The sequence below is a fragment of the Alligator mississippiensis genome, chromosome 2 (assembly GCF_030867095.1).
Source record: "Alligator mississippiensis isolate rAllMis1 chromosome 2, rAllMis1, whole genome shotgun sequence".
Lineage (NCBI taxonomy): Eukaryota > Metazoa > Chordata > Crocodylia > Alligatoridae > Alligator > Alligator mississippiensis.
This window is the reverse complement of record NC_081825.1, coordinates 217,014,443-217,039,543: the sequence shown is the minus strand read 5'-3', so window position 1 is coordinate 217,039,543 and position 25,101 is coordinate 217,014,443. Positions and strand designations below refer to the sequence as shown.

Genomic DNA, 25,101 nt, shown 5'->3' with positions numbered 1-25,101 from the left:
TCCAGCTGGGCTGACTTCCCATCCCTGGCTGATCTAGCAAAACGTTGAAGCAGCCTTATTGTTTCAACGAAGCAAAATGGAACAGCTTGTCGCAGAGCACTAAGGTGCCCTGCTCCTAGAGAGGGGAAACTGCCGGAGAAAAGAGCCCTAGCAGGGAATAAGAGCCCACCTGCGGGTTGCCAGGGCAACTGGAGGCAGCAAATGACCCACACCTGACAGCAGTCAGCTGGCTGTAAGGGGCAAGGCCTGGCCCTTATAAAGCCCCGGGCTGAGGCCAGGCTGGCAGTTTCCTGCCAGCAGCCAGAGAGGCAGGAGCTCCCTCAGCCATGATGTGAGAAGCAGTGAGAACCACAGATACCGCTTAAGTAGAGTTATGGATGGCAGCTCTAGGGCGTTTGTGCAACGTGGTTTAGCCAGGCAGCTTTAAGTTGTAGCCAAGAGGCTTGTGTTTGTTTTGTGGTTGTTTATTACAATGGTGGTTTGGGTGAGGCTATAAGGGGTTGGAGGAGGCCTCATAAGGACCCACAGTGGTGTGGGGGTCCCAGTGCCAGTGAAGGCGCAGTGTACTCAGGGGGATCCCACAGTGGCGTGGGGACCCCAGCGCCAGTGAGGGCACAGTATCCTCAAAGGGGCCTCACAGCGGAATGTGAGAACCCCGGTGCCCAGGAGGGCGCAGCATACAGGGTGTATAGACCCCAGGCCTAGAGAGGGGCACTTTTTGAGAAGCCCTAGCATGGGCATGGCAAGCCCTACAGAGGGGCACTTTTGAGAAGCCCAAGTGTGGGCGCGGAGAGCCCCCGGAAGGGGGCAGCATTGAGAAGCCCAAGTGTGGGCGCGGAGAGCCCCCGGAAGGGGGCAGCATTGAGAAGCCCAAGTGTGGGTGCGGAGAGCCCCCGGAAGGGGGCAGCATTGAGAAGCCCAAGTGTGGGCGCGGAGAGCCCCCGGAAGGGGGCAGCATTGAGAAGCCCAAGTGTGGGCGCGGAGAGCCCCCGGAAGGGGGCAGCATTGAGAAGCCCCAGTACGGGTGTGTTGAGGCCCCGAGAGAGGGCGACGGCGCAGAGAAGGCCCCGAGAGAGGGCGAGGAGAGCCCCAGGAGTGGGCAGCAGTCTATAATGAGATCATGCATAGCCCATAAGGCTAGGGTGCTCTGAAGCACCTGTTTGCAAGACAAGACCCACGAGGGGTCCAGGAGTCTACAGGGCCAGAGGGTACAATGGACCGTGTCCAAGAAGACGTGAGGCAGCCTCCCAACTGATTTAAACCATTAAAGACATGGCGGCCGAGAAATAGAGGGTGCCCTTGAGCCAACTTGGCACGGAGAGGGGGTCTTAAGGAGATCACAGCCCTCCTGTAGGACCCCGCCATGACACAGCTGTTTCAAATCAAAATGAAATTTGATATGAAATGTTGTTCTGTCCAAACCTCGAAACTCAAGGCAAAACAGAACAGTGCCATTTTGCACATCCCTAATTCCCACCATGCTGAGCTGGGTGCGGTCTCCGAAACCAACCCAACTACCCACCCATGCCAAAGAGAACATGACACTTATATAGGGCAAAAATAAAACTTTACTGAAAATGCTGCAGCTTTAACAATAACTATGTAGAATTTAATAATATAAAATATATGCAAAATATCTTCACTCTTTTTTTTTTTATATCTTCACTCCACCCCTCTACTCCTCATCACTGTGCTGTGGGCTGGTTACTGCCCCCAGCGAGTTCTGCCTGGAAAGTTTTCTGCGAGGAGGGGGGAAAATTAAAGGAAGAAAATTAGGAGGAGCGGGGTTTGGTGCACAGACGAAAAAACAGAATTTTGCTCCTGCCCCCCCCCCCCCCCTCCCCCAAACAAGGTAGGTGGGACATATTACCTAAATATCACCCGGGACCCTGCATATCCTGGGTGTTGGGTCTGGCAGGCAGTGTCCTGCTGCCCTTGGACTTTTGGTCATGGTTCTGAAATGGAACGTGATAAAATTCAGAAGGTTTGCAATATTGAAGGAAGTCATGTAACCACTCACTCACTCACTCCAAAGTTTCAAACTACTTGTGAAAAAACTTACCATTACAGCGATGCTGCAGCTGTCGTCGGGATCTATGGCCACTGCAGTGGCAGCACATGATGGAGGGTGCAGGGGTTGCAGGTGGAGGATACATGCGGGGGTGGGAGTGGACAGCAAAGTACATGGGCAGTGGGGAGGACATACACTATATGTGGTGGGGGGCCCCAAAGGGAGCTGAATATAAATTCACCAGGGGGGACCAGCTGAAAATAGGTGAGGCTCTGTTCCCCCAGGCACACCTGGTTTAACAAGGAATAACGGCCACAAATTGATTGAGAACAGGTTCAGGCTTGATATCAGGAGGCATTACTTTACGGTTAGGGCTGCCAGGCTCTGGAATGGGCTCCCAAGGGAGGTGGTGCTCTCCCCTACCTTGGGGGTCTTCAAGAGGAGGTTGGATAGATATCTGGCTGGGGTATTATGATCCCAGCACTCGTTCCTGCCCAGGGCAGGGAGTCGGACTTGATGATCTGTTCAGGTCCCTTCTGACCGTAGAAACTGCAACAAATTAATAGGGGATAGAAAATTAATGGATTATTTTTTTCCCCCATTTTGAAATAATAATAATAATAATTGGTCTGACCAGACCCATTCCGACCTGCATGCTGTGAGGAAGGAGTGAGGAGTGAAGGAGGGTAAAAAAGAAAACACTTTTCTAATGGCTGGAGGCCGGAACACAGTGCCCCCTCGTGGCGAAGGGGATTAATTAGAAGTCTTTGAAGTCTCTGGCTGTTTACGTGAACAAAATCCACAGCTGGAGCAGTGTAACTGGAAAGTGCCACAAATTAAAACATCTCTGAGTAGTGTTAGTTTAAGGCACTAAATGCACTTTAAAGCAGCGGGAAATCCCAGATTTTGCAAATACAAACGCAGTTGCGTCGACATAAATGGGAAATTTTGTTTTGTCTATATACCCTGTGATGCTATACTAAAGAGCTAATTGGTCTAATCTTCAATAAAACACGCATGTAGATGCACCCACTGACACCAAAATTTGCACAGAATATCCAACTATTATTCTATCTGTTAGAGCTTGTACAATACAAACACCAATTATTATTGTTTTTCTTTTTTCATCTTGAGCACTCAGAAGTTTTCCTGCCAGCTGTCTCCTATGTGGAATGTTGTAAATGTATAAATTGGATGTAATTTATGAAAAAATTCTAACGTACAATGATTTACAACTATATCAGAGAGTGTTATGCTTCCATAATTATTCCCAGCTAACATACTTTCAGGTTTTTTTTTCTGATCATTTGATGCTTGATCCAAAAAACATTTAATTACCAATTGATGAATGTCTGAAGACTGATGCTGCACCCCAAGAACTACCAAAATTCTTACTAAAAGAAGAAGAAATCATTGTTACTGATTTCTCTGTCAAAAATGAAGTAGGAGAATAAAAAGGAGAGTATATTTTGATGAGATCACATTTTCCCTTCTTGTTGTTTAACTGCAGTATTCTATCTCTGACACTAGCTGGACACCTAGCCCAAGAATTTCACATGTGTTTCTCCATTCCACCTACACGTATCACATACTCAGAAAAACAGAACTTGCATATGGCTTTAATTTTTTTTCCACGTTCATTTCTAGTAAAAAAAAATTCCATCTGCATTATCTTGGCTTTTCTCAGCTCTCTATTATTTATTAATGTCTCACATGCTGGAATGCAAGTCTCTAGATTATGAAGCATCTGTTGTATTTCAATCAATCCCTGGCTATTCAATTTCTAACTGTTCCTGTTCTTCTAAAAGATTCTAGCTCAGCAAAGTATGTTCAGGTAGGCTGCTGCCAGCAAGTCTCTCAGGCCCTTTAAAAATTCTCAGATGATAAAGAGGGGGAGGGGGCAGATGGCCCTTCATTCCTGCAGCTGTGGATTTATGGTAGCAGTGGTAGGCACATGTGTCTAGTGCCACTTCAGGGCTAGGTACAGACATTCAAAATGCCTGGGGTGGAATCAATCGAAATTACATGGTTTTCTGCAAGTTTAGATCCATATGGAGCAGGACAGATATTCATTCTTTGGTGGGGCTGAGGGGACTTGTTGGCTGCCTACCTTAGACTAGGTTCTGTCATTTTTAAATCAGTCTATGCATACCTGTTCTGTTCTGGGTTTAGACTGACTTTTGATTACTTATACTAGTAAAAGTGTAATGTTGGTACCTAGCAGAAGTTCCCCCTTTCTCTGAATGAAGTTGCCTGCAATTTGCAACTGACAGACAGGGCTGTCCTGGGCCCTGCGCTTTGGGGGGCCCTGTGGAGCCGGGCAGAGTGGCACAGTGACTCTGTGCTGCTGCCAGCTTCACGTCTTTCCACTCAGCACCCCACCTCCCCCCCACCATCGAATCCACCACTGAATCTGGCGCATCTGGCTGCCCACCACCCTCCCCCCTCACTGAATCTGCTACCAGCCTCCTCATGTCTGGGGGTGGGGCCCCGCCCAGGCTGATTTGCCCCAGGCCCCGCACCCTGCTCGGGTCATCTCTGCTGACAGACAGTAGGGCTAGGGACAGAAATGATACATAAACTGGTATAAGTGATTGGAAACCAGTTCAATTCTGTAACACAACAGAAGTTCAGTGCACAGAAACCACTTCCAAAGTGGCTGAAACTAATTTAAGATAAACCTGAATGGATGTAGTATCATCAGACTTAACCGACTTAGGCTAAATTGGTTTACTGAACTTCCATCCTAGATCCCCCCAGATTCAAGTTAACAGTCCCCCAGCATCTCAGGATGCTGTACCTCTCCTGCAAACCTCTCCTTGCAGGGTGGGCTGGCTAGCCTTGACCCAAGCTTTCTGCTCCAGCCCAGCAGGAAAGTGTGCTCTAGTGCCCCTCCTCCTTCTCGTCTGTGCCACTGCGGGCATGTGGCTGCATTTCCAAAATCAAAGATGAATGTCTGTTCACTTGCTTATCGGTTCAGTCTACACAGCTTAGATTAACCTGGGAAGATTGAATCGATTGAGCCTTGAGCTGTTTGATTGTCCATACCTAGCCTAGGGGACAACAAAACTAGCAGCATGGAGGACATCCTTCAGCGCCTTCAGCTCTATGTGGTCCAATGGAAGGGGCAAGAGACTATAGGAGATTAGGAGACAGAAGCAGGGCTGTTCTCTGGAAACAAGGTAGGAAAGGCTGAGCTCTGGGAGAGAGCTGGGAGTTCCTGGGTGTAAGGACTATGCACACCTGGATGAGAGATGGTTTGGAGAACCATCTCTTCTGCCTTTGGTAATGATACAATCAAAAACTGAAGGCTGCTACATACATCAGGTCTGCTTATCTTGCTGACATCATTTGCCTGGTCAGCTACCTAGTTTGTCAGGCCCACTGCAGACTAATGTAACAGCTAATCCCTTTTGAACAGGGATTCTCATTCAGTTTCTCATTCAAGGGACAAGAAACTGTCAGAAAGCCTTGTCCTCTGAATGAGAAACTGCCTGCAGCTTCCTCAGGATCCCAACTGCCTCCATAGCATGCGATATCCCGGGCAGAGGACAAGTTTGTTGGCTCACAAGCACTGGCAGGGGAGGCCAGAGCAGAGCTGCTTTTGGTTGGGACAGGACCAGGCTGGATTTTTTCTTTTTAATGAAACCCAAGAAAAAGACAAGGAAAAAATCCTGTTAGGTCTGAACAGAGCAGACAGGCTGTGAGAGGCTGTGGTGGGTCTTCCTTCCCAGCCCCACCCTCACAAGCAACAAGACTGAGGGGGGAGCTCTAGATAGGAACAGCTCTCCTGGGGCTCCAGGGTGCGTGTGGGCACATCTACATGAGACACTTACTGTGCCTTAGCTTAATATCACTGCAGTAGTCACAGCACAAACCGTGCTAACAGCCTACTGCATGGGGTTATTAGGTTAATGTGCAGTAAGCTTCACTAAATAGTGCGCTGGCTACTGTGCAGTAACTCTAGGCACTGCACATTTAGTTAGTACTTTATTAAGCTAGTAACAGAACAAGGAGCAATGTCTCAAGCTCTAGTAAGGGAAGTTTAGGTTAGATATTAGGAAGCACTTTCTCACTAGGAGTGTAGTAAAACACTGGACCAGGTTACCCAGAGCAGTGGGGGAATCTCCATCCTTGGAGGTTTTCAAGACCCGTCTAGACGAAGCTTTGGCTGGGATGATCTAGTTAGGGACCATCCTGCTTTGAACAAGGGGTTGGACTAGATGACCTCCTGAGGTCCCTTCCAACCCTCATTCTCTATGATTAAATGCACGGTATCTAAAGCAATCAGGGCTCGTGGTAGTGGTGATTCTTTTTATGAGACCAACACAATTTTTGCAATAAAACCAGTCTTGAATTGCAAGCTTTTGGGTACACACACCCTTCATTAGGCAGCAGAGAAAAGATGGTATAAGTTCTGCTGGGTAGAAAGAGCCTTGGGGTAGAAAGCTACAGCACAGCAATACAGCAGATAGGTCTGCAGGGTGCATCTTTTAGAAACCTTGCCCAGGGTGGGAAAAATCAAATAGTACAGCTCAGCTGGCACGCTTCTTTTGGAACCACGTGGCATTGTTGATCTGGGTGTGCAGAAGCCCCCTCCCCAAGAGGCCTGAGGGGAAGCGAAGCCACCTCCTGCGCCAGCTGAGGGGCTTTGCCCTAAGAAGATATCGCCCTAAGAAACCCTTGCCTCTTCCATCCTTTCTGAACCATCAGGAATACACCACCACTCTTACCCGACCAATGCCCATCAGGCATTTTGCTTTGCACCCTTAATACCCCCCCCCCCCGCCCACACACTGTGGCGCAGGGGTAGAGGCTGCACTCCGCCAGGTGCAGTGTCGCCCGCAGCCCGGCTTCCCTCGGCCCCACCCTGCGGGTCTCGGCTGCCCGTGTCCCCGCCCCGCGGCGGCGGAGCCAATGGGGGTGCTGCGGCGGGGCTTGGAGGCAGCGGCGGGGCCAATGGGGGCGCTGCGGTGGGGCTGGGAGGTGGCGGCGCTGCCTGTGCCCCTGCAGTCGGCGGCGGGCGGCGGCGCGGGCGCAGGTAGGTGGTACCGCGGGGGTGAGGCAGCCTCAGGGACGGACCCGGGTCTGCCTGTCCCTGCTGCTCCCCGCGCCCGGGGTCTCGCCGGGGAGCAGCTCCCTGCCTGCCTCTCCCCTCTGCGGCTCGCCTGGCTGGGCATCTGCGGGGGGTCGCCTGCACCGGGTCTGCTGGCAGCAGGTGCTGGAGCCCAGGGCGCAGGACCGCGGCACAGGGGCGCTCCTGTGTCCCAGGGGATCCTTTCATCGGGGGGAGCAGAGTGGCAGAGCCGCAGTCAGGCTAGGCAGGGAAGAGGCTTCTTGCTCCCTGTCCCTCTTGCCTGAGTTGGTTTTGATCTTGGGAGGGGTTGGGCAGGCCTTCTAGTTGGGTTTCCCCCTGTCAAACCTCTATCCCGTGGTTCCAGAAGACCCCAGGGCGGGTTTTCCCGCCCGTGGGTTCGCTAGCCCTGCATTGCGCTAGTGCTCTTGCCAGCTTCCTGCAGCACGCTCCCCCCCCCCCCCCCTCCTTTCTTCTTTATCTTGGAGGTTAGGGTATGCGAAAGACTTGAGAATGACTTGTTCCCACAGTTGCAAAAGGCCAGGTGGAAATTTACCTTCCCTGAGGGGGAAAACGTAGGACAAATGACAGCAGTAGTTGGCAAGACAAATGGCGCATGGATCACATCTTGCGCTCTTGCTGTGCGGGAGGGGATGGGGGGTGTATTAAGGGTGCAGAGCAAAATGCCTGGTGGGCATTGGTCAGGTAAGAGTGATGCTGTAGTCATGATGGTTCAGAAACTATGGGAAAGGCAAGGATTTCTTAGGGCAATGTCTTCTTATTGGATCAACTCTGTAGTTAGCATCAAGACAAACATGCTTTGAAATGTAAGATGCTCTCTGTCTCTGGCTGGCCTGAGGTTTACAGCCTCTAGTGCTGAGTAGGGCTACCCACAGGGCATGGGCAGGAAACGATGCTGCCGTAAGGTAATTACTGGTTTCTAGTCTATTCAAAATTTTATCTTGCCTACACCTGGAGCTTCTTTCCCAAGTCCAGGAGGAAATTTTATATCCAAAAGATTAATATCTCCCAGTTATAAAAGTTGGTCCGATTAAAAGATTTTACCAAATGAGTCTTGCTTTGTGGACTTTTGTAGGCTTAGCTGGCTGTGCCTGAGTACTTGTATCAGTATCTTTTGGGGCTCCCACAATACAGTAAGTCCCCTATCTCCTGGTTGCAATGGTGAGCCTCACTTGTGCATTACAATTCACAAATTGCAGTGTGTTGCTTAGGAAATAAATGTCCATGTATTAGATTAGATTTTTTTTTTCTTGATTTGCTTGCTCCCAAGGGGCACACCTTTTTAAAGCTTTGTGAGCTACAGGTGACCACACTTTTATAAACAAGGACCAGGGCTAAGCTATAGTGTTTTGAAAAAGCACTGAAAGCAAATATGTTGTCTCTGGGTAACGTGGAGACGATGCAACTCTTTGGCGAAGCTATGCTGACAAGTGCTTCTCTGATTTAGATTATAGTTGTGGAAAACTCCTGTTGATGTATGTTGCATCTCTGGTGGTGGGTTCTGCTTGCATGCCTACAACAGCAGTGGCACTCTTGTGGCCACAACATCAAGCTTTTGATGAGAAGAAGGTTTGGGGCTGCCAATTTCTGTGTTGTAAAATTTATGGAGGTTCTGCACTTTGTGTTACCTTTTGGAAGAATCTTTGCTATATATCTTTCAGTATTGACCAAAAACAGTTTGATTGCGTTGAAAGGCACCAAGCTCTCTGATATTTTTTGGGATTCCCATCTGAAAACCCACTTAGAGCTTGGAAAATGTATGCGGCCAAGCAAATGGGAATTAACTGCTGATTGATGTAAACAAGTCCCACTATAGTTAAGGCAGAGAGAGATTCATAACAAAAAAGCTTCTGTGGGGGGGGGGGGGGTAAGCAGTTTTCTGAGGAAAGTCTTCTTGACCTAAATCTTCCCATTTACTTGTTTCCCAAACAAGGGACTTTTGTGATTGAGACTTGAAAATGTGGTAAAATTCCATTACTTTTTAGGTAGTTGTGCATGAAACAGAATCTTTCATTCCTGGGTAGCCCAATAACTCAAACGAACACTCTCTTTTTTTTTTTTTTGTGTTTTAAAAAAACCCAAAAAACCCCCAAAACTCTTCATCTACACTTTCCTTGTGGTCTTGCACTAAAATAGTGCCCTATAATAATGTCTGTGTCAATGTAATCTTTTAGTGTAGAAACTGAATAGAATCCCACAGGTATATTTTTTTCAGTGCTCGGCTCAGTGTAGGTCTTTTACCCTTAAATGAAGAGAGCCAGCAAATGCTGATCTAGAGAGCGGGATGTAGTCACGTGCCTATAGTTGACAGTTTTTGGACAGCTATCTGCCTGTTCATATCCATGGGCACATAAATCAACAAGGAAACTCATGATTAGATATTCTTGAAGCCTGTTAGTGAGAGACATTGGGGATGCCTGCCTGCCTCATGATAGATACTACTCATGGTAGATATTGGGAGTGTTGGCTTTGTGAAACTGCCTGATGTTTATTCTGATCCCTCCCCCCCCCCCCCCCCCCCCCCCCAAAAAAAAAAAAAATCCTCGAATGTGCCAGAAATTTAGTTTCATTACAGTATGCTAATATAGTTCAGGTAGATGGTAATGGAAATTTTTGAGCTACCATAGTGTTAAGCTGTTACAGTGTAGCAAAGGATGGCATGGGCTGGCTGGCCTCTTGATACATGGGCAGGCAGACACAAACAGGCAGATATCTAGCCAAGTGTTGTCAACTATAGGCATGTACATGCTGTGACCACAGCCATAAGGTGGGACCAGAGCCCCAGAAGTACAATGCCCATACTGCCTGAATAATTTCCTTCTGTTGTGTTATCTTTTAGAGCAGTGGCTCCCAACCTTTTTCTGCTGCGACCCTAAATCTGGGTCATGGCCCCTGCCCCTGCTGCTGACTCGCTCATGCCCAGTGGCACCAGCAAAGCCTGGGCTGAGCCGGGGATCGCAGGGGGCAGCGGTGGCGAGAGCCATGTGGACCGTGCGCTGGGAGAGCCCCGCAGGTGGGCAGAGTGGAGCAAGGGGCGGACCCCCCGCGACCTTAATTTGGGTTGTGCCCTGAGGTTGGGAGCCAGTTTTAGAGATGGACCTGATTGTATGCTCCACGTCAGTGTATAATGTAATTTCCACACCGGAAAAGCTAATTTGAAGGACCAGAGGCCTTCAGGAATTCAGGGGCTATCTGCACACCAGATGGCTTTGTTGCATTTCTTTGATAGTGTCAAATGTTTAGTGATACAGGGGTATAGGTTGTAGCTGTGTTGGTCTAAGGACATAGTCAGACAAAGTTGTTTGGGTAAATCTGATATCTTTTATTAGACCAACTCAAATAGCTGGAGAGATTCTTTACAAGCTTTTAGGTATAAATACCCTTCATCAGGCAGAGGGAGCATCTGCAGTTTGTGTGTGCTCTTCCTGGCTGGAATGTTAGCGTTCCATGGTAAACTAATTTAATTAACTGTTATAATACATTAAACTCAGTAACAGAAGTTATGTTTTGTTTAGAAATGGAAAGTGAATTGATTGCTAAATTAATGCCATTCATTGTCCAAGATGGTTCAGAAGAGAGTTCTGGGTGGGAAGATGCTAATGAATGCTGAGACGACTTTTTTCTTTTTCTTGTGCAGATATATCCTCCCAAAATTCTGGAAAGAGCGGTAAGAAGGAAAACAAGAAAGTTCATCCACTTCCACAAGGGAAGTATGATAGAAAATCTTGCAAAGCAGGGTGGATTTGATTTTTAAATCAATCACTGGCCAAGAAACTTCAATTTAATCATTGTTTTCTACAAAAAGTGCATTCTGGTTGTTTAATATAAACTTAATACATATGATTTACAACTTGGAGAGAGAGAATTTTCATTTTTACAAGGAACATGTTATACATTTCAAAGCAATGACTTATTTTGATATTTTTTCAGATTAATGTTGCAACTACATCAGAAAACTGAATTATGACATTTAATATTTTAAAAACTAAAACAAGCTTATGTATTTTGGATATTTTTCTTCAACAAACATGTATAATTATTTTTACAAAGCAAGCACATGTATTTTGGAATTCTTAACTATTATAGTTATGTGAAATGTATTTTTAACAAAAATCACATAGATTATTTCAGTCAGATCAATGCGAGAGAGTTAAAATACTGGGTTATGCAGCAAACTCTACCTTCATCTTCCTCTTCCTGTTTATTCATAAACTGGAAAAGAAAGACAGGCTTTCCTGCTTTTTCAGTTCCCAGGTGATTTTTCTCAATTTAGAATGGATTAGTCCAAAGGAAGAAAATATTCTTTCTACACCTGCAAAAAAAGCTACTGCTGTTAAAAGCTGGATACTTTACTAGAGTCTGATAGATCCAGGTGCTCAAATGACTTCCACCAGTTCACTGGTGTGATTTATTTTTATTTATTTATTTTTCTTTAAAACCTCTTTAGCAAACATATTTCTTGAATAGTTCACCCTTGGCCCTGAAATTTATTGTAGTTGGTATTATGGAGGAATGATTGCTGGATAAATTCTATCTATTATAAAAAAAAAAAAAAAAAAAAACTATTATAAAAAAATTCTATCTAATATAAAAAAATCTATTTTTATCTAGTATCTAGCTGCAGATAGTGCTTGATCCATTTGGGTTTTTTAAAACACCTGTAACTTAACTCTGCCATTACATATTTCTCTTTTCAAGGTCTCGCTCAGTTCATTCCAAACTTCAACAGGATCAGCAATAAGTCAGCAATTCGCCTGCATTTTATTCAAGGCTACGGAAATAGGATCCGAATAGTCAGCATACAATCTATATTTATTTTTAGCCCAATTTTGAACTTTGGCTATGACAATTCCATTTTTTGTCATGATTTTGTTCATAGATTGTCATTGGATTAGGTCAGTTCTCAATATATCGCTCAAAACAGTCCACTACGGAGTTCTATCACACATCTTGTGGGAGAGTTAGTTTGGTTCCCCCTGCTTTCTTCAGAGCAGCTTCTGCAAAGTGGTTGTTACAGAAGTATTTTGCAAATTCAACAACAATAGCCTTTATTTCTGGAGCACTGAAGTCTTTGGCTAAGAAGTGTATCAAATAAGTGGTGTAGCCATATGTTATTAGGTTGGGGCTTTTGTCTGTGACAAAGCTGTATACTAAGCATTTGAATTTTTTTCCAGGTTGTTATAGCTTTTACTACTAATTTGTGTAAGTATTCTGCTGTGTGTGCATTTCCTGATGTATCAAGTGTTTCTGTAAGATAAACAGTCCCTTCTGTTGTCACACAGGCACATACTACTGGATCATTGTGGACATTGCTCCACCCATCAAGACTCAGGTTAACAATTTTCCCCTCTAGACTTGTTGCACAGTGTTCAATGTCTTTCTCACGCACTTCATCCAGCAATATTGTCTCAAGTAGTATATCATTAGAAGTTATAATCCCTAGCCCATGATGATATCTTTGAGCTTTAACATATCTTAAATTAAAACTATATCTTTATATAGATGTGTGTTTTTTGTTTTTTTTTATAAAAAGCATCTTAACCAAAAAAAAAGATTAAATTAAAAAATCTGATATAAATAATGAATTTATTTATTTTTGGATCATTGATTTTTAACTACGCTGCTGCAAAGCTATTTGCTGTATGTCTTAGTCAGAACCTTGGTGACCTCATAAAAAAAATCTACATTATAGGTGTTTATAAAATGTGATTTAATAAAGGAGCAGGAGAAGCCAAACTGATCCTGAACCTGACAAGAGGCCTGAAATCCCTGGGAAGGAGAGAAGTTACTGACAGGTTGGGCCTGTCTTTTCAACTGGTTGGGACAACTAACAATACCTTTTTTATGTTTCACTCTAGCTGTTCTGCCAAACCATTGGTAGCCTGTTGCTTAATATTGTTTTTGTTATTTGACCACTACTATACATAGAATTTCTTCTCATTGGAACAATTTAGACTAGACATTAGGAAGAACTTCTTCACAGTTCGAGTGGCCAACATCTGGAATGGGCTCCCAAGGGAGGTGGTGCTCTCCCCTACCCTGGGGGCCTTCAAGAGGAGGTTAGATAAGCATCTAGCTGGGGTCATCTGAACCCAGCACTCTTTCCTGCCTGTGCAGGGGGTTGGACTCGATGATCTATTGAGGTCCCTTCTGACCCTAGCATCTATGAATTTGAGAGGAACCAAGAGCTAGGGTATTGGAGGAATAGTTGTGCAGGGAAGCTGGGTTGTAGACACTAGTGTGGAACTTGGGAAGAGGACTCATGCTGAAGAATCTTGAAGGGGGCTCAGAAAGACGGGATGAGGATGAAAAAGTGACAAAGTAAAGAGCAGTTATAAGGGACCTGGAAGTATGGAGTGGAGTGATGTTTGTGAGAAGGAGCAAAGAGGCAGGAGTATACTGGGAGGGAGTAGTGGGCAATCAGGGTGCTTTGTTGAGGGAGAAACGAAGAGGCAAGGAGTTCAGAAGAGGCTTAAATGTATTATTATGCAGAATTGAGGTCTAATTTCCTGTAAAATCAGAGTGGCTGTTTGTACATGTGACTGGGTTTCAGTTCTCCCTAAATTGAAATGGTGGGTTGTTTGGTTTTTTTGTTTGTTTACTTCTGTTAATTAAAAACTCACATTTTCAGTTTAGGGACTTCCATCACTGTGATTGGAACAGTGATGGCTCCTGTCAGCTCACCCCCACCACTGCAGGCCGGCTCTACCAGAGAAAAAATGGTGAGGGGCCTGATTTCCCAACCCCCCCCCGGCAGAACCTGCCTGCCTCTCCCGTGGTTGGGGGTGGGGAGCAAGTTTCTGGCAGGTCCCGAGCTGCAGGGTGGTCTGGTCCTTCCTTCCGTGGTGGCGGCACCCCCTGGGACTGCCTGGGCGGGCTGCTAACAAGTGGGTGATGCCACCATGGAGGGAAGGACTGGGCCCCCCTGCAGCTCAGGGTTCACTGACAGCTCCCTCCCCAGTTGCAGAAGACCTGGGCAGGCTTCATTTTGGGGGAGGAGGGGAAGAAAAGATCAGGCCCCTCATTGTTGTTTGTTTTTTCCCTCAGTGAAGCCTGCCTGCGTGAGCTACCGTTGAATCATGTAGCCCCTGAGCTGCATGGGGCTCAGACGGTGGCAGCATCCCCCAGGGCTGCCTGGGTGGGTGCTGCCTGGGGGCACCACTACCATGGAAGCAACGTCTATGGCCCCTCACAGTTCGGGGGCTGCCACCCCAGGCTACGTAACAAATTGCAATGGTGTACCGGGTGCTGGAAGCCTAGCTGTGCTCGAGGAAGCTCACGCTTGGTGGGCATCCAGCCCCACCATGCACCATCCCCACCACCTTCCCTGGCTGCCATCATACCCAGCTGTACTCCTACCACCATCCTGCATTGCCCTAGGGGCAAGTCAGCCTGTTCCCAGGCAGTGCCAGACAGCTGGAAGGCAGCAGGGATGGCGCCAGAGTGCTGGAAGCCCACCAAGCCCGAGCTTCCCTAAACAAACCTGGGTTTCCAGCAACCCCATGAACTGCTGGATTGGGCAAGGTGCTGCCTGCAACCTCGGGCAGCATCTGCCCACTTTCATCCTACCCAGGCAGCCCCAGGGGGCACCACTGCCATGGAGGAAAGCACTGAGCGTCCCCACAGCTCAGAAACTGCATGGCCCAATGGCCACTTGCAAGGCAGGCTCCACTGGGGGGGGGAGGTGTGGGGCCCACTTTCCCAACACCCCCCCGGGTGGAGCCTGCCCACCACCTCTCCCATAGCAAACTAAAATAATCAGATGTGTTTTACTTTACTATACAACAAAGTAATTTAAGGCAATATATGCCACTGAACATGTACAGTGTGATGAAATTAAAACTAAATATACCACTGCAGATGTAAACAGTGACACCATTAAGGTGGTGCAAAAGGGCAATTGAGTCTCTTTAAAGGCCAGTTACGTCACATGTACAAGCACCCAAACTTCTTGGGAATGGGGTAGTAAGTGGTTTTTCTGTAGCTTTGTACAAAGTTTTAACCTTTAAAGTCTACCTAATGGGGTTGCATTTCAGGGCTTGGGGCCCAAGAATTCTCTTCTAGTTTTTCATGGGCCCTTGGAAGCAGGGAAGTGGCTAATTAGGTGTGGTAAATAACTGGATAAAGAGCTAAGGAGAGATCTTAAGCAACAGCGTGGCAGGTTGCAGTTTCCTTCCTCTTCTGGAAGGAGGTGCTGCTGTACAGTTTGGTAGCTACTGCAGGTATTGGGGGCAGCACTGCTGAGAAGCAAGATACCAAGAAGCCTGATATCCAGGTACAGCTCTTTCCCTCTGCATCCCTTACTTTCAGCCAAGACTCCTACCCCCTCCTTTCTTCCCACCCCAAAGAACTGTCAGAAGTTTTGCACACATCTCCAGTAGGAGAGCCAACAGAAGGATACAGGCCCTCATCTCCAACTTGAACTAACTAGTAGCTTCTCTGGTTTTAGGAACAAATTTCTCCTGAAATGTATTGGCTTACTCTGCTGCTTTCTGTTTCTTTGAGGCATCTTGTGCTTTTTCCACTGGTTAGTACCCTGTTTCTGCATAGATAGACCCCTGTTAAGAGGTCTTAAGTGGCAGCTATAAAGTAACAGAGTTGGGTAGTAACAATATAAGAAAATTGGACTTTTCAGCAGGAAGAACTTCCAGTTCCCCTGAAATAAGAACATCTGCTTTTCTTCTCAGTGTTTTGCTAACTTCTTTAAAGAAAGTACTGCTTGCAAAACAAAATGATTAGTGCCACACTTATTCTGCTTGCATATAAAAGTTTGTTGTTGTCACCCCCCACCCCACCCCAGCAACAAACTGCACTAAATTTTCAGTAATATTAACTTGATCATATTGAAACATGTAATGTCTGGCTTGTCAGTGTACCCTAGAAAACTGTGTGGGTATGAAGTTGCAGGTAGAAAAAACTTGATAGGAAATTGTAGCAAGATAGTTTGACAGGTGGATTAGGGAGTGTGTTCTATTTTAATTCCTGGTGTATGGGTTGTGTGGTGTGTGGTTTTTTTCCCCTTAATTTTCTGGTTTCAGAATATACAAAACATGAATCTAGTTAAGCAGTCTGACACGCATTACTTGCAGGAGGGATCATTATTAAAGGAACTGGACATAAAACAGTCCAATTGCAACGGCAAAACTAGCTTAGCTTGCCTTTGCAGATAACTAACAGGATGGAATTGGACAAATTTATCCATGTCACAATGCTGTTGGTTTCAGTAAGGATATCTCAATTAAATTCATGCTTTTTCCTTCTGTTTCTATATTGTACTGAATCTTTTAGCAGAAAACAGGGAGGACAGCAGCCAGCCAGTCAGGCAGAGGTGTGTGACCTGCTTTTGTGATAATGGAACAATCCAGAGATTCCTCTTCTAGTTTATTTTATGCATTCATAAAAGATAGCATAGACAATAACTAAGTTTGCAAAATGCTTTGAAGATGTAAATGTTAAGGGTGAGCAAAGCCTATTGACATTACCAAGCTTGGTGTTGCATATAACTTCATTCACCCTCATAACTTCTCCTTTGTAGCAGGCTAGTAGTATTTCTATTTTGCAGAGGAGGAAACCAAAGCATTTCTGCCCAGGTCTGCAGAAAGACTGCCCATGCTACAGATTAAAAGTTGTGTTCTGAACCTATGACTGGAAGTCAAGTGTGAGACCTTGCTCCTTTTGGATAACATCCCTGGCTTTTAGATTTTTATGGACTAGGGACAGTATAACTGTATCTGATGTATGTGACTTTTTCCCTTCCAGATCTGGAAAGAAACATGAACAAAATGAATTGTATCCTGATCAGTGCTTTCATTACTTTGGTTGTTTTTTGCAGTTCTGGTAAGTATCTTAGTGCTTTCCTGCATACGTGTAAATATACCAAACAGGTATGTCACGTGGTTGTGGATCAGATTAATAGAAATCAGCATAATCTTTATGTTGTTTTGTCCTATGATGGCAGAAATGAGATGTGAATCGAGCTGAATATTTGCAAAGGAAGCTGAAACAAAATAGGCAGTAGTAGTATAATTTAAATGCGGGTGAGCAGGGCAGTAGCCCTTGGTACCTTCTTTTTTCCCAACAGGGTTGCATGAATGGTGGCGGCAGCCAGCCCAGTGACTACCCCCACTGCCATGCTTGCCCAGCTGTTGCTGCTGCCCAGAGTGCAGAGACTGCTGGTTATACATCTGATAGGCAGGATGTGGCAAGAATGTTTGTTCACATGTGCAACAGGTTATAAGAACCTTGAGAAATTTGGTAGGGACATACTTAAAACTTTTTTTATAGGACTTCAATTTGAGGAATGGACTATTACAAAAGTAGCTATAGCAGGGCAATGTTCTAAAAAAAATCTTAATGATCACCTTACTAGTTGGTTGATTTGTTTTGTTAGATTAAAGTTTTTATATAATGGGGAAAAAAACTGTGAACTTCTAAAATAATGTTTCTGAAGCTGTCTGGCTGTGTGAATAGGGCAGAGGTGTGTTTTTTTTTTTTTTTTTTTTTTTTTTTTTTTTTTTTTTTTTAAAGAGAAGGGAACTCCATTTTGTCATCTGTTCTTAACACTTGTTGCCTGTGTGTGCATGTGGTGGGGCTTTGTGGTGGTGGTTGTTGTTGTTGTTTCCTTCTCTGCCATGCCATAAGAAGGATTTTTGGGCAGCTAATCTTTACAGGTTTACCTGTTCAGCAGTGGTGTAAATAGGGCTGTGTGACCAGTGCAATCTCCCCAGGTGCTGACTTGGTGTAGGGGGAGAGAGTGGCAATAAAATGGCTGCTCCTAGCAGCTGTGCTGGTGGCTTGGCAGCAACCAAAAATCACCGCTGTCCCTGTGCCCTGGGTGCCTGGCCATGTCACTACACTGCTGCTTTTTTTTAAAAGAGGCACTTGTTTAATAAATATACTTGATCAAGGTTTCTAAAAGCATGGTGATTAGTCATTTGTGTTGCCTATTACTAGTTAGATAGTTAATTAAAATTGAGAATGTGTGAAATATACCCACATTTCTGTTGTATTAGAAATTGGATAGCTTTGTCCTAAAAAAGAAGCCATAATTCCTAAGGGGCTGGGGACTACTTCAAAAGGGCCTATGGGCCCTTTGGGGTTGCCTGCCCCCTGCTGCACCCCCTGCCTGAGAAGCCTGACTTACTTTTTAAGTACCTTGCTGTGCGCTTCCCGGCTACACTGCTAGCCTGCATGCTCCTTCACCACTGCAGGCTGTCCCATGCTGCACCACTCCTGCCCGCTGTGGCAGCGCAGGTTGGGGAAGCTTGGAGCCCCCTGCAGCTGCTGCAGTGAGGGGAGTGGCAGCTGGAAGGAAGCTTAGGAGCTGCAATTTTACCCATTGGGGGCTGCATGTGGTCCACAGGCTGCCAGCTGGACAACTCTGTTTTAGGATGTAGCTTGGATGAATTTGGGACATGGGAAGAAGGCATGAAAAACAATGCTATGATGAGAAGTGTGCGCACCAGGAGTACCACATCTCCAGTGTGGTGTTTTGAAGACTGGAGAAAATGGTCATAATTAATAGGGGTGCACTGATATTTTCTTGGCCGATACCGATAGATGATTATTGACCATATTGGCCAATACCAATCTGATAGCTGATTTACAGGAATGCAGCTGGGTTGCTTGGAGAGCAGCATCCTGCTGGTAAATTGGGGGTGGGGGACGGAAAGGAGCATAGGGTGGGGGCAGATCAAGGCCCTCATGGTGAGGGAGGGAGTGGGGCTGGGACTGGGGCTGTCCAGACAGGTTGGTAAATGTGAGATGGAGCTGCAGGTGGCTTGTGCTGGGGGGTGGGGGGGATGGCTTCCTGCCACTGTATACTCCCTGGGGGAGGCATGGGAGGGCATGTGTGCCCCACCCCGGATTTGTGCTTGGGATGGAGGCAGGCTGCCTGCTGCGGGTTGACAGCTATGGGCAGCATGAGCTTCTTCCTGGGGGGGGGGGGGGGGGGGGGGCTGGCTGGGCTCAGCTGTGTGGGGTAGGCGGCAGCAGCACTGGGAAGGGTGGCTACAGGGAATTTTAGGGTGGCTATAGCCCCCCCAGACCCCTCCCAATGCTGCTCGGGGCACTTTGCTGCTGGCTTTCCCTTGGGAGCCCAGCCCTGAGGAAGAGTGGTGCTGATCAGGCTTGGGGGCTACAGCCACCCCAAAATTCCCTGTAGCCGTCCCTCCCAGCATTGCCATCGCCTGCCCTGAACAGCTGAGCCTGCCCTGCTCCTGCCAACTCTGAGCACAGCCACAGTTCAGTCCCCTGCCGGGAAGTGGCTGGCTCTGCCTCTGGCCCTGAACCTGCAGCAGGCAACCTGCCTCTGTTTCTGCCCTGTGCACATACCTGTGGGGGTACATGCCCCCCTAGGCCTCCCCCAGGGGATGTGCACAGTGGTGGGAGTGCCCCCCACCCCGTACCCATCGGACATACCGCCTGTGGCTTTGTCCTGCTTCTGGCCCCAGGGTCACATTCACTGCCTTGGCTGGGCAGCCCCTGCCCCACTCTCTCCCTCAGCATGTGAGCCTCAATCTGCCCCGTCCATACTCCTTCCACTTCACAGACTTACCGGCAGGACGCTGCTCTCCAAGGTGCTGGGCTGCATTCCTGGCCATGTATATGCTGCAGCCACGCACACAGCATTTATTAGTCATGTTATTGGCTACATTGGTCAAAAAAAAGCCAATGGCCAATAATGCTAATTTTCCTTTTTATCAATGCCAGTACGATATGCAACTGATATATCGGTGTACCTCCTAATAATTAAGAGGAGGGGGAAGGGAAATGGGAGTGTGGAGGGAAAGAAGTTTAAAATGATGGAGAGAGAAGTAATAGAGGGAGAAAAGAAAAGGAACTTTATGGATACCACTAGTAATGCAAACTTTTATTCCAGGTCCACTCAGGCTACCTGTTGTGACAACTGGGTGCAAGGTTTATTTGCTTTAAATGTATTAAGCTATTTCTAAATAGTCTGATCGGAACATTGGAGCATCTCTTCCTATTAGCTTTATACTTAGTTCTCAGTAATAAAATTGAATGTGCTCTTCCAGGCCTTGAAAAACATTTATTCTTTTCTTTTAAGAATTTTGAAACTTTAGTAAAACAAACCTAGTAAGGGAGACGTTTGAGCTTTTGCTAGGAAAGGCACAGGTTCCTATATAATAATAATAATAATAATAATAATAAGTACTTCTTTTATAGGCTACTCTCTGAGATGTTATACATGTGATCAAAGTCCTGTATTGTGCAAGACCAACGGTACATGCATACCTGGTGAAGATGCTTGCCTACAGATCAGGTTTAGTATGTACACTCTTTATACACCTTTATTCTGTTGTGCTTACTGTTACTTTTATAGTCTGAAAGTAAGGAGTGTTTTAGCTTAACCTGAGGATGGAAATACATGCTGATTGATGTCAAATGCTGGCTTTTGAGCAACTGATGAAATGGTATAGGTATGGGTATCTGATATGCATTTGTAGTACGGACACATGCATCTGTGAAAATGAAATGTCAAAAAATGGCGTGAAAGAGGAGCAATGTAAGTTGGCTACTGCAACATACTGTTGGCTTACAAATTAAAATGACCATTTGAAAACTCAGTATGTCCACATAACAGCACAAATTTAACCAATCATTATGATACTGGCAAATCATTTATGTTGTTTGTAAAATGTATTGAAGTCTGGACACTTCTGTTTCTTTGGATTTTTATTGTTTCACGGTAATCTAAGAGCTGTTTTTTCCATGTGTTTGCTTTCCGTTGTGATAATAATAAATATTGTGATATTTTGTTGGTGTTTTCCATTTCACTTCTTCCTATTATTTGGAGAGAAAAAGTGTCTTACTAGCAAGAGATTTTAAAGCCACTGGAAAGGCCATTGTCTTGTCCTATCTATACTTGCTATGATAGAGTACATTTCTAGTAGTAAGGAAAGGTCAATAGATGCACTGTTTTTCCAGCACTTACTTACTACCATCCAAAATGATACCCTTTTTAAAGGGAGAAGGTTGCTTAGAAGAGAGAGAGCACTCTCCTTAGAGAAGCTCAGTTATGCAGTTAGCCAAATTGTATAGATAGACTATGAATGTAGAGATGCACTGAATGAGCTTTCATTGTGCAGTCTTGGTTGAAATGACTATAGCTAGAATTGTCTTTCAAACTTTTGCTTTTGTGTGTGTATAGACTAAAGCAAGCCTGCTACTACAAGGTTGTGTGGCTGTCTTCCCCTCCTTACCCCTTCCCTTTTAGGATTTGAATTTCCTTCAAACAGTATTCTTGAAGAGGGGTAGGGGAAGGAATCATTTGGAGTAAACAGCCTACAGAGTTGGAGTTACATGGCAACTTTGCCATAAGCCTGGTTAAATGAAAGCAAGATGTCATAGGATTTTCTAATAATTTTTGCAAGGAAGAAAGCATGAACTGTATATTGAGCCTTTACCTGAGTGCTTGTCTGCATAAAGACAATGACTAATTTTAACCCAAAGTAATACATTAAATTCATTTATCTCAATTGAAGTAACTGTTCCCTGTATACAAGTCCTCTTGTAAAGTCCGTAGGAACTGAAATAACTGCCATGTTGAAGTACTCTCTTCTTTCTTTTTAAATTCTTCCTCTGCCTCTCCTAAACAATGGAGGGATTAGCTCTGGAGTTTTTCCCCTCCCTCCTACCTGTACTGACACTACTAAAAATAGGGAACCGTAAGTTAGCAAATCAGTAAATACAGCGGTAACTATTAGCACAGCCACAAAAAAAGATTCTTTTCTACTTGGTATCTCAACTGAGGTCTCTTTCCATTAAGCCCTGGTACCTGTAATAAAATACAATATTTTAAAGATTAAAAATATGGGTGCCGTGAGTCTCACTTGGCACATATCTATATGTTCATTAATGCACAGTGGTTGCTATGCATTTATTTTCGTTCTTGTATAACCAAGTAGTAAATAAATGCGCAGTAACCAGAGTTTGCTGGCACTACTGCATGGTAACTTCTTTTTAGTGATGTTACTGCGCAGTAGTATATTAGCACTGTCCATGCTGTGACATGCTACTGTGCAGTGTTATTAGATAACTGCATAGTTAGCATCTTATGTGGACGCTTCCTTTGAGTCATCTTCTAGTATCTCTAGGTGAATGAACAGTCATTTGTCCACTCTTCTGGTAGCACCTGTTTGGTCCCAGCCATTGATTGTTGTAGCTGGGGTGAACCCCACCCCCTCCAAAAAAACCAACAACAACCCCCCTCCCCTTTCATTGTATCTTTGCAAAAATTCAGATTGAGTGAGGGGATTCCAAGGCAGCTTAACTTGAGTAAATCAGCACTGCAAAACGAGACATGGACTACAGTGTGAATAGAGCAAATTACACTAACAGCTGATAAATGGCTACAATACAGTTAGTGCAATTCTCATTGCACTATTAGCTCAGGAATCATAGCACCCCTCTGCACTTCAGGACAGGTCTGGCTCAAATTTAAAGTACCCAGTGAACCTGAGGTACCATGTTAGAGGGCAGTGCAGCAGAGACAAGAGACAAACTCATTGTCTCTTACATGTTCCCATAGTTGAGAGAGGCAACCAATAGAAAGGAGTTTGAACCAAACCTGGCAGATAAGGCAGTGATTCTCTTAATTTGCTTCTTGGTTTAAAAAAGTTATGTTGGATCTGTTTTTTAATTTTTTTCTCTCTCTCTCTCTCTCTCTCTCTCAATACAGCTAAAGTGAAAACATATGCCTGCTGGAAGAGTTCCAGATGCAACATAAATGAGATTGCCTCTCTGTTTCATGCTGATAACTTTGAGTACTTTTGCTGCCAAACTGATATGTGCAATAAGAGTCCAACCATAGTGATTAGTAAAACTGCCTTCAGTGTTGCCACCATAATGACTATGATCTGGATACTCTGTTTTTAATCTGAAGCTAGAAAGATGACTTGCTGTCACTGTTACTTGTACTTAACATTTTCTCAGTTCTAACTGTGTGGGGAGGAGGCAGGAACACATTATTACCTGTTACTTTTAAATCCTATTTCATAGGTTGCTTTCTGTTGAGGATAAATCACTGTCTACAGCAAACTGGGAAAAGGAGTATAAATATCTTATGCCATGTTTATGGAGAAAATAACTTGAACGGAAAAGGTGTACATAGGGTCACTGAAGGTACATTAATTGGTAGAAAATTATTGTTCTTTAATGTTCTATAAATTTGCAGTTATGATTTTTCTTTTCGCGTAAGTCTTAGCCTCAGATTAGTGCATTAGTTGTTCTGATACCACTTGCAACTGGTAAAAGTGTTTAATTGCAATGGTGTCAGATTCTGGTTCCTTGCCCAACTTGAAATGTTTTGCAGATGGATTGAGGCTATTGGAATACCAATTATTTAGTAGGAAAGCTTATGAACTTTTTATACAGCTGAAGGGTAAATCAAAGTATATTTCAAATATATGAGGAATGCCTTGCCTCCAAGTTTTATGAGCATGCAGACATGTACTTGCTACTTGAGTATCTTGTGTAAATTTTCTCTTTAGCTTATGGAAGCTTTCACATTTAAGATGCAAGTTGAGCATGTGCTTTGTGCAACAAACTGCTTAATGTATTGAAAATGATCTACAAAGCAGTTAGGAATTTAAAAGGAACATCTGCTAGACATGCCCAGTATGGATATCCTTCATTTTACTTTTATTTGGCTTCAAAATATATCAACAAGCAAGTCCTAAATAGGAGTTTAACTATCTGTATTCCAGACCTGGACTTGGAACTCTTTGAACTGAATTTTATGCAACATTTATAACTTGCAGTATTTTATTGCAGCTAATACAGTTAGGTATTGCATGAGAGACCATTCTTGCTGATCATGTAAATGTTCTTGACTTAATTGGGTTGTTCCTTTTTTCCCCTCCCTGCCTGCCTCACTCCCCACCACCAAATGTACTGACCCACTGAGTAACACGAGAAATACCTTAATGCTTTCATTGTATTTAGACACCTTTCTTAATTGGATATTATATTATGACAAATCTTCCTCTCATGTAGTGTGTTATGGTATTGTCTTTTTAAAGTGTTCAGGGGTGCTGTCTTGTTTTGAAGTTAGATCAGTTGCCAAAGACTTGTGTTCTAATTCTGGGTTCCTTGGCCTGTGATATCCTTGGTCTGTCTTGGTGACCAGTAAGCTTCTACTTTTCAGTCAAAACTGAGCAGATAATTGTACCATACTTTTCCTTGTGGAAATTAAGACAGTTTTGGACTTCTGCTGCTTTTGGTCAAAATTTTATTTTGGCTATCGCAGAATTCAGAACATTAAACAATTGCTCAGAATGTGAATGGCTACGGTGACCTTTTGGTTAATAAAAAAAAAAAAAAAAAAAAAGCCAGAAAAATAAAGAAATGTGAGATGTGTGATTTATTTCCCAGAATGCCAGCATGGTTAAACAAGAATCCAGGTGTTTCTAGGGAGTGAGCGCTGAGCCCATCTCATATTATTGGAAAATGAGAACTTTTAATTTATAAGGTAGCTTATTGGGGAGCAACAGCTAACAACGTGTGTCTACATGTGAATTTAAGTGTGGGCTTAAACTTGATGTGCATTAAGGATTCTTTGGCAGCTATCTACACGTGGTGGGACTTGGGACTAATTTTAGTCCCAGGTAAGTCCAGCCTTGTCATGTGCCCTTGTAGCCACTGGGGGAGGGGGAGGGAGCTCCAGCCTGTGGATACATGGCTGCCAGCACTTGGCAGCCATGCTGAAGCCAGAGCCAGCTGCCAGCACTTGGCAGCCATCTTGAAAGCACACCCTCTACAGTGTGATGCTTCCTGTTTTAGAGCAGTAGTGGGGCAGAGACCCAAGCAGCAAATACCTACCCTGCTTCTGCCACAGCTGGGCTTCACAGCCCTAAATGCCCCAGTTCCTGGCCCTGGCACCCAGAGAGAATCCCCCACTCTTCAGGGCTACTGCAGCTGTCCTGCTCGTCCACTGCTGTTCTGAGCACCTGGCACTCAGCCACCTTGCAGA

General features: G+C 45.0%; 1 protein-coding gene across 1 annotated transcript; it reads left to right on the top strand.

Moving 5' to 3' along the window:
- The first annotated feature begins 6,957 nt into the window (after positions 1–6,957).
- On the top strand, positions 6,958–24,120 carry CD59 (CD59 molecule (CD59 blood group)). The gene is made up of 5 exons (XM_059722753.1): positions 6,958–7,052; positions 10,744–10,773; positions 16,866–16,943; positions 20,295–20,396; positions 22,810–24,120. Exons 1-5 carry the CDS (start codon positions 6,971–6,973, stop codon positions 23,004–23,006), a joined length of 489 nt encoding a protein of 162 aa, XP_059578736.1. The 5' UTR covers positions 6,958–6,970; the 3' UTR covers positions 23,007–24,120.
- Positions 24,121–25,101: the final 981 nt, after the last annotated feature.

Excerpts from the sequence above, each read along its gene's own strand:
- CD59 (XM_059722753.1), top strand. The coding sequence starts at position 6,971 with ATGGGGGCGCTGCGGTGGGGCTGGGAGGTGGCGGCGCTGCCTGTGCCC. Across the intron at positions 7,053-10,743 it reads GGGCGGCGGCGCGGGCGCAG|ATATATCCTCCCAAAATTCT; the intron begins GTAGGTGGTACC and ends TTTCTTGTGCAG. Across the intron at positions 16,944-20,294 it reads GGTTGTTTTTTGCAGTTCTG|GCTACTCTCTGAGATGTTAT; the intron begins GTAAGTATCTTA and ends CTTCTTTTATAG.